Below are 13,187 nucleotides of genomic sequence, written 5' to 3'. Positions count from 1 at the left end.
TATTAAGCAAGGAATCGATATTAAAGCTAACTAAATTGAGACTTTTAATTTAAAAAAAAAGCATAGTAATTTTTAATACTCGGTCGTTAGTTTGTAGCACCAAGCATTTAGGTACAACTAAAAAGAGTTAGAGAGGCGCGGTAGCTTCCAAAAAAACGGGGATCCTGGGTTTGAATCCTGGTGAAGACTTGGATTTTTACTTTCGGATCTTTAGGGCGCCTCTGAGTCCACCCAACTCAAATGGGTACCTGACATTAGTTGGGAAAACAAAAGGCAGTTGGTCGTTGTGCTGACTACATAACACCCTCGTTAACCGTGGGCCGCAGAAACAGATGGCCTGCCCCATAGATCGCAAGGGTAACTTTTTTGCATATAAAATTATTGATGTTCAACGTGGAATAATCTTGATCCTACTTCTGTTAAAATAAAACAAATTATAACCTGTATTTTGAAATGTACGCATATTGAACTTGAAATTAGAAATATGTAGATACAAGACAAATGGAAATCTAAAGATAGAACTATATGGATGGAACCTACGAAAACATATACAAATCTTTTCCGTTTCACGTCACAGGTAGTCTTCTCCTCTTGAACTTTCACATCAGACTTTTGACTAAGCTTATATTAACTCAATCTGGTCAAAATCTTCTAACACATTCCTTCTCCCTCTGCCTAATCTCGGATTAAGTTGAAACGTTACAAAATTATTCTTTCTCAATGACGCACTTGATTCCATCAAATAATTAACCAATTATATAATCGATTTCTCGTAATAAGTTAATTTTGTTTTATATGGAAAATATACTAAGCTAACGGGAGATGTTCCATGCAATAATGAGACATATGGCATCTCCCGAAGCGCTAATGAGACCCATATGCGATCATAACTTAAGGCACTTTGATTGAGAACAATTCGCTTTATCTGACTAGGTTTAAAACCAAGCTAATGAATCAATTTATGCATGCTGTTGTTTTCATGTTCTACGCATGCGCATAACTTGGATTCCGATTGTTATTTAAAAAATAGATTTGTTAAAGTTTTTTTATAGGAAATTTTCACCTATGGCGAATAACTATAAATATCTTTTGGTGAATATAGTGCACCGGAAAATAGGAACTATTGATAAGATATATGTTTTACAAGAAATATATAGTTAAACATTTTAGCACTAAAAAATAAATTTTTTAAGTTCTTTCGCTTGCAGGACAAAGTAATTAATAATATTTAGTTGGCAACAGTGACCTTTCAATATATCGCCCTTGACATTGTTAAGTTGAGCTATTTCTTACAAACTATTTTTCCTATCTTTATCTTTTTATTTTCAGACGTTTTTCTTTCTTATCTTCTCTTATAAAATACAGACGTTACTTCAAAAAAAGAAAATGATTACGTCCTATGCGTGTTCCTAGGTCAATCTAGCCATGCATGTTAACCAAGGACTTAAATTTTGCCAAGTCATTGGTTTTCCTGCTTGGCTTAGACAAACTATTCCATGACCTAATAGTTACCTTATACAGCCTCCACAAAAGACTTTTTTTTTTTAAATCTCCGTTTCTAAATGTTATTGTTTAAATCATGTAAACATCTTTCTTGAAATTCTGAAACAATGCAAAGAGGAGAGTACTCTATAAATTTTTGTGTAAAAATATCGACAAAGCTCAAATTTTAAATGCAATTATCTACTGATTACTTGTGTGATTGTATTTAAATCTGTATCACTAAGGCCGCGGGACACACATTTGAGGCCCAGAAAAAAAGGCCTTGTGGTAGAGGACAGGCACAGAAGACGTTAAGAAAACTGAAATAGACCTCGGCGGATGTTTGGTCTGCATCAGGAGTGGAAAAATGTGCATGTCGGAACTGGGTTTGCGTAGCCAACACACTGGACTCATCCTTAACTTTCGGAATTGAAGAGATTGCCTTAATTTAAATCTTTTTTAGTTTTACTTGTAAAAATAATGTCCAGTGCATTGCGTACATTTAGTGTTAGATGTGTCGTTAATTGCTTCTGAAACATGTTTACCTATTGTTTGAACTACATCAATAAGGATGTTGTGACTATTCTGTATATCTCTATGATTGGAAAGAGGCAAATTGCATTAATTTTTTTTTTTTTACCTTTCATGACTGAAGAATGATTAGCTTTATTGATCTTGACTGGCTTAAAACTGCTGTACGCATTTTAATATGTAGAATTTAGAACCATTGATGGACCTTATTTTAATTTGATTGAACTAGCCTGTCCTTGTCTGGATGTTTGCTCTGTCTGAATAATACGCCACCTTTTATTTTATCCGATCCTAAAGTAGTTAGAAAAAAAAAAAAAAAACAACGTGAAATGAAGCCGCGGATCAAACTTCATGTGAGTGAGGGTTTTGGGGGCTCAAACTTTCTCCTCCCCCAAGTCCTGGACAAATACCTTGAAGCTGTGCACAAAGCATTAATGTCTCCATTCAGTTCAAAACAATGAGGCTTCCCCGACCTGTCGATAAAGCCAATATTGTACAACGAAAGTGTCAAACCAAAATTTTCAACACTGATGTTTTGCATGTTGTTCTATTGGTAGTTAGGTTTAACATAAAGACACAGGGCATACAAAATGCTAGGATGGGTGTCGACGATCTATTTCACAAGTGAGTTGATCTTCATGAACACAGCATACAGCTACAATGGTTCGAACATTGACGCTTACGCCAGTTTGCGGAAAGACATCCTTTCGAGAGTCGCCGTCGTTAACCGAGTCCCTCCGGAAATTGTCGATTCGGCGAGAAATTTCAACATGACCTACAATCTGTTACTGTTTGATGTTATGGACATAGACCAAGTCAGACAGGTAAGTGGCGTCACAGAATAGACTAATATAAGACTGGTAAGGGATGTAATGGACTTTGATCAAATAAATGTTGTTTTTATAAAAGACTAGACATATGTTACCCGCGACCCGCGGGTCTTTATTTGCGCATTACTGTCGATGTAGTCACTGAGAGTGTTTTGTAAACAATTAAACGAAATAATACTGTAATAAGTAAAGCGAATGTGTCAATGTAAAAATAGTGTGAATGAAGCTATCAAATCAAAATAGCTAATAGGCTTAATTAAATCCATTTTTTTTTTCAAATTAAAACATTTGCTTGTAGGCCTACATATATTTGATTAAAATTTGAGATGAATAGACTAAATTTTGTATGTTCATGTGTATAAAGTATTAAAGTATAAAGTAGACGTAGATCTAAATCTACACTAATCTAGAGTTCTGTGCTGCGCATGCGTGACCTTTTTTCATGAATGAATTTATATAGGCCTATCTCAACACGGCTACGCAGCTTTAGCGAACAGCGAACGAATGTATTAAAAATGCTTTAGAAAAACAAATTTGAATGTTAATTTGATTAAAATATGAAATGAATGGACAATAATTAGTATGTTTATGTGTTAAAGCATAAAACTATCTTTGCGAAAAGAAGTTTTATCATCTTAGAGTTCAGTAAGAGTTTTAGACCTAGGCCTAGGAATAGACTCAGACCTCAGAAGAGAGATGTGTTAATGTGTAACCATTTGGTAATGTCTAATGAAAGAATGTTCGCCAGGAAATCTGTAGATATCAGGAACTAATTTATGTAAAAAATGCTTTTGGATAATCTAGTGGATTAGATTTAGATGTATGTTAAACGTAGCTAATGATCCTTTCACGTTATTTCTGTTTCGCTACGAAAATAAAATTAGTTTTGAGAAAATGGGTTTACTCGAAGGAAGTCGATACATTCTTATCTATTAAAAACGAAAAGAGCGATAGCTTTGTTAAATGAATGGGATTATAAGGTGAATAATTAAACGAAATAATGTTTAGTACGCGATTCATGAATGAATATAGATCTAGGCCTATCTCAACTCGGCTTCGCAGCTTTCGTAAACGAATGTAGCTTTAGAAAACCAAATTTGAATGTTTATTTGATCAAAATATGAAATGAATGGACTTTAATTAATATGTTTATGTGTTAAAGTATAAAACTATCTGTTCGAAGAGAAGTTTTATCATCTTAGAGTTGAATTAGAGTTTTAGATCTAGGGATGGGATTATAAAGTAAACAATTAAACGAATTAATATTTAGTACGCGATTCATTACGGAATTGTCTAATGAAAGAATGTTCGTCAGGAAATCTGTAATCACAGATATAAGGAACTAATTAATGTAAAAAATGCTTTTGAAACACAAAATTGAAGGTTAATTTTATTATATAATGAAATCAATGGATCTTCTTTTGTCTTTTCATGTGTCAAAGTAAAAAACTATCTGCGCAAAGTGTATTTCTTAAAATTAGATCTAGGTCTAAATCCTTTCTATCTTTTCTCATGTCAACATTGTAGACATGGCCTAGATCCATAAAATACTATAGCTGTAATAGAGTCGGACAACTTTATTTTTTTTTGAGGGTCTTAAGTTTGTTTTAGGGCTACAATACATACACTACGGTCTAAGTTGGTACCCAAGGAACATTCCTGCCTAGTTTTATCATGATTGGTCAAGCGGTTTTGATGTCTATAAGTAACATACATACATACATACATACATACATACCCCTCACATTCTACTTTATAATATAGATGTCGCTAAATGTAAAATTACCAGAATATATATTAGAATATATTGTAATCACCAAATAGCTTTTCCAAAATGCGTGCACATTTGTTTAAAAAAGCACTAAGTTACTAAACATGTATATTTTATGCAAATACAACAAAACTAAAAATAAAACAAGGTTTAAAAAGTTCGTAGCTTATTTTCATTCTTTCTAAATCCGGAACACACAATATATCCATCTAAATGTTTCACTTTTACCTAGTCTCAACACACACTCTCTTATAAATACTGAAACTAACAAAGTCGTTAGAGGAGACTAGTAGGCCAATACTGAAGCGAAAAAGAACACCCATTGGAGAATCCAAAAACTGGTGGGGATAGAAAAAGCCCCTACTATCATGTCCCTATCCATAAAGGACCGTTTTTATGGCAGACACCTGCGCTGCTGATGAGGTACAGAGAAGAACTATGGGGGAGTTTCCCTGATGTTCTCGGCCATCGGCCTCGCTACTGATCCGAGCGCCTTGGGATAATAGGTAATAGGGATGTAATAATTGACATCTGCTTGGATTTTTCCCAGACAGAAGTTTGTTCAGACAGGCAGATGGAGGCAAGCTTACATAGGCCTAGAGTTTCAAGAATCTTTGACTCAACACTTAAGGCAAGCTGTCATAGGCCTAGAGTTTCAAGAGTCTTAGACTCCACTCTTAGGGCAAGCTTACATAGGCCTAGAGTTTCAAGAGTCTTAGACTCAACACTTAGGACAAGCTTACATAGGCCTAGAGTTCCAAGAGTCTTAGACTCCACTCTTAGGGCAAGCTTACATAGGCCTAGAGTTTCAAGAGTCTTAGACTCAACACTTAGGACAAGCTTACATAGGCCTAGAGTTCCAAGAGTCTTAGAGTCCACTCTTAGGGCAAGCTTACATAGGCCTAGAGTTTCAAGAGTCTTAGACTCCACTCTTAGGGCAAGCTTACATAGGCCTAGAGTTCCAAGAGTCTTAGACTCCACTCTTAGGGCAAGCTTACATAGGCCTAGAGTTTCAAGAGTCTTAGACTCAACACTTAGGACAAGCTTACATAGGCCTAGAGTTCCAAGAGTCTTAGACTCCACTCTTAGGGCAAGCTTACATAGGCCTAGAGTTTCAAGAGTCTTAGACTCCACTCTTAGGGCAAGCTTACATAGGCCTAGAGTTTCAAGAGTCTTAGACTCAACACTTAGGACAAGCTTACATAGGCCTAGAGTTTCAAGAGTCTTAGACTCAACACTTAGGACAAGCTTACATAGGCCTAGAGTTTCAAGAGTCTTAGACTCAACACTTAGGACAAGCTTCCATAGGCCTAGAGTTTCAAGAGTCTTAGACTCAACACTTAGGACAAGCTTACATAGGCCTAGAGTTTCAAGAGTCTTAGACTCAACACTTAGGACAAGCTTCCATAGGCCTAGAGTTCCAAGAGTCTTAGACTCAACACTTAGGACAAGCTTCCATAGGCCTAGAGTTTCAAGAGTCTTAGACTCAACACTTAGGACAAGCTTCCATAGGCCTAGAGTTTCAAGAGTCTTAGACTCAACACTTAGGACAAGCTTCCATAGGCCTAGAGTTTCAAGAGTCTTAGACTCAACACTTAGGACAAGCTTACATAGGCCTAGAGTTCCAAGAGTCTTAGACTCAACACTTAGGACAAGCTTCCATACGCCTAGAGTTTCAAGAGTCTTAGACTCAACACTTAGGACAAGCTTCCATAGGCCTAGAGTTTCAAGAGTCTTAGACTCAACACTTAGGACAAGCTTCCATAGGCCTAGAGTTTCAAGAGTCTTAGACTCAACACTTAGGACAAGCTTCCATAGGCCTAGAGTTCCAAGAGTCATAGACTCAACACTTGGGACAATTAGAAAGAAGAAGAAACTAACAAAGTACACTCGTGAAATTCTCATAATTACTTATTATCTTTCTTTTAACAACTAGTAAGTGAAATGTTGAGGCAGGAAAAAATAGGTTTTGAAATCAATCCTATACTCTTAAGCGAGCAATTCTTGTATATAATTCTTATATATATATATATATATATATATATCACAAATGATAACAAATCCACCTCCCATTAAAGCAATACGGCATTCGATACTATGCTTCCCAGATATGTGAAGTTGTCTACCACGTTAAGGGATGTCTATTCGCGAAGCTTGGTCACCTGGTACTGATCCTTAACGCAAGGGAGTGCAATTTTAAACTTTACCTTGGTGCAACAGATGCACGAGGTGGAACTAGTGTTTAAATCATGTGCATTCCTACATTTCAGTTGATGACTATCTGCATGTCTATGAAGGTAGAGTGGCCTCAACAGTATCTTGCCTGGGATCCTTCCATCTATAACAACATTACAAAAGTAAACATTGAGACCCAGTTTCTATGGACGCCATATATCGTTATTGTTGTGGGTTTCGGGGAACGGTTACATCTAGACTTTCCTGAATGGGCGTACGTCACTTCCACAGGAGATGTTAAGTTTCATTTTGAAACTTACGTCACCTTCCGGTGCGGCATTGACTTCCGGAAATATCCCTTCGACATTCAAATATGCAGACTCGGATTCATGGCTTTCGTGGACTTTTGGGACACTGTCAATATAACTTACTTTATCAAGAAATACAACTTGGACCTTGCTCCTTACATCACCAACGGGGAATGGAGACTGATCTCCTACGATGGGAAATCGCGGGGCGACGCAAACAACCAGTCGTTTCCTATTTACAGCATCAAGGTGCAGCGTCGCCCTGAATATTACATTTTGATGATCATCGCCCCGTTGATTCTGACGTCGGCGATGATGTCACTTGTGTTCCTCATACCTCCAGGAGGTGGCGAAAAAATTTCCTTTTTCGTCACGCTCTTTACCTCTCTGACGATATTCTCAAGCTTTGTCGGGTGAGTGGATGTTTATTTTTGTTTTAAGCTCTTTGTAAATTTAGACATTAAATAGGACTCGTATAATGAACTCGAAAATCGCGATGAAATGTGAGCTGGTCGTCAGCTCAATTAATGTCGACTTTAGCAGGGAAGATTGTTTAGTCCGTGAGTTTCCGACTCAGAGTGGTTGGAAGCTCAGTCATTGTGGTATATAGTTTAGTCTATGTGTCTATGGTTTAATTTAATAATTTCTACACCTTGAATTAGAGCGGGGCCCACTGCGGTCGCATAGTTTGCAGGCGCCTAAGGCCGGCCCTGCAAAATAGCGGCGTGTGCTACGCCGCCGGTCGACTAGTAGATCATATGTGGTTAAAATCTGCTTTAAATTAACTCTTCTGTAGTAAAAGTCTGTTTAACTTAACTCTTCTGTCTCTGAAAAATAGACGTAAAGAAAATAAATGTATTATATTGAATTCTAAATTGTAATTTTATTTGTTCTTTCAGTAACGTCATGCCACGCAACTTGTCTAGTACGCCCTATTTAATTCTCCTACTAATTGGTGTTTTTGTGCAAGGTCTCCTGGCCAATCTGGCAACTTTATTTGTCGTCAACATGTACCACAAAGAGAAAAAACAGGTAACTTTCTTTTGTGAAGAGTAAGCCATTTTTTTTTTTTACAAAGCTTATATTAACTCTGTCTGTCTGTCTGTGTGTCTAGTAAAAAGTTTGTACACGTTATTTCTCCGACACCTTACCTCGGATCGGAGGCGCGGTGGCTGAGTGGTAAAGCGCTTGGCTTCCGAACCGGAGGTCGAATCCTGGTGAAGACCGGGATTTTTAATTGGGGGGTCCTTGGGCGCCTTTGAGTCCACCCAGCTTTAATGGGTATCTGACATTAATTGGTGAAAAGTAAAGACGGTTGGTCGTTGTGCTGGTCACATGACACCCTCGTTAGCAGTAGGCCGCAAAAACAGATGTCCTTTACATCATCTGCCCTATAGACCACACGGTCTGAAAAGGGAACTTTACTTTACTGTCTCAGATCAAGCTGAAACTTTGCATAGTTATTTCTTGTACATGCACCATGAAAAATTAACCAATAGTTAATTAAATATTAGTAAATAATTATTTTGTTTGGTATCTCAAGCAAGGGAAAGAAATTGTACTTCACTGAAGTGTTGGTATAAACTGAATTGATCCCCTTTATAGGTTGCAGATCTAAATTGATATAACCTATACAATCACCTGTAGTTATACTCATAAGTACCTTACTAGCATAGTGGTTAGCACGTCGTCCCGAGGAGTAGTTAACACGATATCGAATTCAGGTCGTTCCCCTCCCTTATTTTATGGAAATGATTTTAAAATCCAATTACGGTAAAAATCCACCCAAATATCCCTTTCTCCCCCCCCCCCCCCCCCACTGATCCAGAGAAGTGATATGGTCATAGCGTATTGAGAAAGCTTAAAGCATGAAATAGCGCTAAACAAAACAATTGGTTAAAGATATAAATCGCGCAGTTTGATGGTTGTTAGTCTAGAATCTAGATCTATAATAATTTAAGTACATGAATAATCCAAGCTAATTTATACAACTAAACATAATATGTGCTTTGATTTTATTTAAAGTATTTTTTATGCTTTCCTATTTTAAAATGTTGTATATCCAAGCTTTATGGCGCAGTAATTTATTTGACTGGTACTTCTCCAGACAAACGGATGCGAGTGTAGATCTTCCAGAAAAAGAGGTAAAGTGACACCACTGGTTACAGTCTCGGAACAGCAACGTCTCAGTCAAGATCTACAATCAGAACTCGAAAACACGACAATGAAATCAAAGTTGGCGCCAAATAACTTCTGTCTTACCTCCAACCAATGGGACAAGCTCTTTTTCTTCCTCTTCACTTTCATGGAAGTGGTTTTGCTCGGGGCGCTCTTCGGCGCCACGGACTGGCTGTCAGATGCACCAACAATTGGATTATAAAACCTTAATAGCCTTTTTTTTTCTTTCTAATCAAATAAAAATATTTGGTTTCTGATTTTTTAAAAATGATTTTATATGATATTATTAGAGTGCTAATAATCATTTTTCCTTAAGGTTGCGTATTCAAATTTCCATTTTAAGCGTCACTTGTCTTTCTTGTGAAATCGAAAAAAACAAAAAAAAAAACAACTGAAATATTTATTACTATCATGGCACTTTGGAAAACGCTAATCTGACCTAATTATCTACAAACATTTTGAAGAATAAAAAGAAAATCGTAAGTAAGAAAGTAATAGGTATAGATATTTTTTTTTTACTTTCTGTTTCTTGCTTTGTTTTCTTGATGTTTTCTTTCTTCTTTTCTTTATATATATATATAAGGCTTGTCTTCGAGTCCGAAGATTAGTGAGAAGTGCAGTATTTCTCGTGGCTGCGCAGCAGCAGCTGTGACTTACATATTTTGCCACATCCAGAGCAGGCATAACCATGGCCCACCGGTGTTCGATTTCGATTTTCTTTTCACCGTCTGCGTTTGTCCTCGGCAGCGGATTTTCTTTTGATCTCAAATGTGTATCCCGCGGCCTTCGTGAGTGACCTCCAGCTGTCTCGTTCTGAGGCCGCATGCAACCAGGTGCTCTCTTCTATGTCAGCCAAGGAAAGTTGACGCCTAATCTGGTCTTTGAAGCGTTTCCGTGTGGCGCCTCTGTTACGTCGACCACCTTTTAGCTCACCAAAAAAGACTGCCTTTAGCATACGTTCGTCTCCCATACGGGATACGTGCCCTACACAGCGTAACTGCCGGATCATAAGAGATCCCTCTATACTGTCCATACCGGCGGTCTTGCCACCGTATGTCCATGATGGAGCGCAAGCATCTTTGGTGAAAGCGGTCAAGAAGTCTTAGTTGTTTTCTGTATAGTGTCCATGTCTCAGAGCCAGATAGAAGGGTTGAGAGAACCACCGCCTCGTAGACATTGATTTTTGTAGGCAGGCGGAGCGATTTATTCCGCCAAACTCTCGCCTGAGGGCGTCCCAAAGCGCTACTAGCCCTGGCCAGACGGTTATCAACTTCCCTTGAAAGTGAGGTGTCATTATATATATATATATATGCTTGTCATTTGTTGTTGGATTGGGTTGTGTGTGTTTGTGTAAAAGTGGGCAAGTGAACAGTAGAGGGCCGAGGAGACAGTAGGTACTGATTGAAATAGAATGTCCATAATAATAAAGTTAATTGATAATAATCATTAACAGGGCCGGATTTAGACTTGATAATGTCCTAAGCTATTTGAGATATTGGGCCCTTTGTAATCAACATAAGGCCGTATTCCCATCATTTTTGGGGGCCTATAGGTAAATCCAGGACTGGTCATTAAGTCTTGTCCTGGTGCGTGCTATAGTTTTCTAATACACCATCCATAAGTCGCATGCAACCTTCACTTGTATAATTTTCGGCCAGTAGCAACAGTTGTCGATGTACTTGATGGCTCATCCAGGTTAACGCATTTCACCCTTAGCCTATATCAGTGTTTCCCAAACTGTGTTCCGCGGAAACATAGTGTTCCGTGAGTCCTGAATATGTGTTCCACGAACTACTGTGGTAACTAACTAGTAGGCCACCACGTGAATTAATGTTTCTAAAAAAATAAGCAGTGTTCCGCTAAATACTCAGAATGTGCCAAGTGTTCAGTTAATGAAAAGGTTTGGGAAACACTGGTGACTGGTCCATACAATGCCGCAACATCTTGAGCTTTAGGTAAAAACCACAAATGCACACATAGAAAACGAGTACACAAAAGTTGAACATTAATGTGTGTTGTAAGGAACTTATTTTGTTTAGCGACACACCATAGTTTAGTAACAGAGACTTGACTGTGGACCATTCTTTATTAAAAGTGAAGCAGAGTGGAATATTTCTCGTTTATATTGTAAAGTGTACCTATAATACAAGAACTAAAACCACAAAACAAATATAAAACCGAAAGAAACACAGCAAGTAAGTTCTCCTATAGGGCAGATTATATAAAGGTTATTTGTATCTGTGGTCCATAGTCAATGAGGGTGTCACGTGGTCAGTATAACGACCAACCACCTTTACTTTTCCTAAACTTAGAGCAGGATGGACTCAGAGGCGCCCTAAAGATCGCGAAATTGAAAATCCCAGTCTTTACCAGGATTTGGATCCGGTTTCCTCCAGTTAGGTAGCCAAGCGTTTTACCACACAACCACCGCTCAAAAAGATACTGTACAGTGTGTAAAGTTGTAACAATGGAGATGAGGGTTAATTGAAGATTATAAAGAATAAGGGAGGAGAAATAAGATTAAGAAGCGCTGTACTTGAAGACCTAATCTAGCAGACGTTAGACTACATGAGATTTGCGTTTAGTAGGTACTTTACATTTAGTAATCGATTTTTGTTCGGTCGTCGTATTTAAAAAACTGTTTTAAAAGGTGTATGTTTGCTATTACTTACAACTATGTTAATCAGTGACCCGGATGCAATACGTCAGGGAATGGGTGGGGCCAGGGATGTGCAGGAGACATGGGTATATTTGTTCACGTGTATCGCTGACAACGGTAGAGTGTCATGGCTGTATGATGGATGCGTAAAGTACGTTAATTCTAACGTCGATAGACTATTACTATTGGGATGACTGATTGGTCGTGTGGTCAGCGCTCCGAGCTATCTTCACGAGGGTTAAGAGTTTGAACTCTGCCCGCTGTCATCCTATGCCGTCCTAAAGAATGTCTGGGTTAGGATATCTGGGCTAGGATGCTTGGGCTAGAATGTCGGAGGTAGGATGTCTGGGTTTAAATGTCTGCGATAGGATGTCTGGAATAGGATGTCTGAGCTAGGATGTCTGGGTTAGGATGTGATAATCTTCATTTGTAAAGGAGCGTACTAAACGCATAAAAAACGATTTTTTTTCTATCTGCCTTGACATTCACTCTATAACGAAAACAACAACAACAACAAAACAACAACAACAACAAAACAACAACAACAACAACAAAACAACAACAACTAAAAAATATAAAAAATAACTCATTGCAATTAAGAAACAGCTCGTTTGATTTAAATCACAACTATCTCGAGATCAGACTTTGTCCGCTGTCATTCTCTCCCGTCAATTCTGAAAGAACTTTAAAAATGTGTAAAACAAAACAAGAATGTAAATATTTTAGTATAGATAGATAGATAGATAGATAGATAGATAGATAGACTGACTGTTATATTTTTATCTCGCTACTAGTTTGGACTATATTGTAAATGCCTCACAAATGATAGTTCATGAGATATATCCAAGCAGTCATTTGTAAAAGTTATGAACAGGCGATTGATTGAAAGCCGAAAATTGTCTCTTTACAAATCAATAGAAATAAACCAGGTGATAAGTCTTTAAAAAAATGGCTCCACACATCTCTAGGAATGCTCACAATTCTACCTAGACACATTGTGCTGCTTTGGCGAAACTTAATAATAACGTCTGCATCCCCGATCTGCTCAAGGCCAAAGTCCAGGTCCGACTTGAGTAGGCCTATCTTTTGTTTGTAAACTTCTGCGTAAAGCTACTGTTTGGGTCAAGGGTGTCCAAACATTTCCTTTCCATTTAAAATAATTTGTTAATGGCTGATTATCTTAGCATATCACATTGCCCCAAAGTAAACACAATGGTCCACGAGTTCAAATGTTAATTATGTTCAGTATCGCA

At 37.7% G+C, this 13,187-nt stretch overlaps 1 protein-coding gene across 1 annotated transcript; it reads left to right on the top strand.

Annotated features, from left to right (window-relative positions):
• Positions 1–2,536: 2,536 nt before the first annotated feature.
• On the top strand, positions 2,537–9,549 carry LOC106061253 (neuronal acetylcholine receptor subunit alpha-7-like). The gene is made up of 4 exons (XM_056025457.1): positions 2,537–2,837; positions 6,885–7,510; positions 7,997–8,129; positions 9,205–9,549. Exons 1-4 carry the CDS (start codon positions 2,604–2,606, stop codon positions 9,475–9,477), a joined length of 1,266 nt encoding a protein of 421 aa, XP_055881432.1. The 5' UTR covers positions 2,537–2,603; the 3' UTR covers positions 9,478–9,549.
• The last annotated feature ends 3,638 nt before the right edge of the window (positions 9,550–13,187 follow it).

Source organism: Biomphalaria glabrata, chromosome 4, assembly GCF_947242115.1.
Source record: "Biomphalaria glabrata chromosome 4, xgBioGlab47.1, whole genome shotgun sequence".
Classification (NCBI taxonomy): Eukaryota; Metazoa; Mollusca; class Gastropoda; family Planorbidae; genus Biomphalaria; species Biomphalaria glabrata.
Note: the sequence above shows the minus strand (reverse complement) of the source record. Positions and strands in the feature narration are given on the sequence as shown.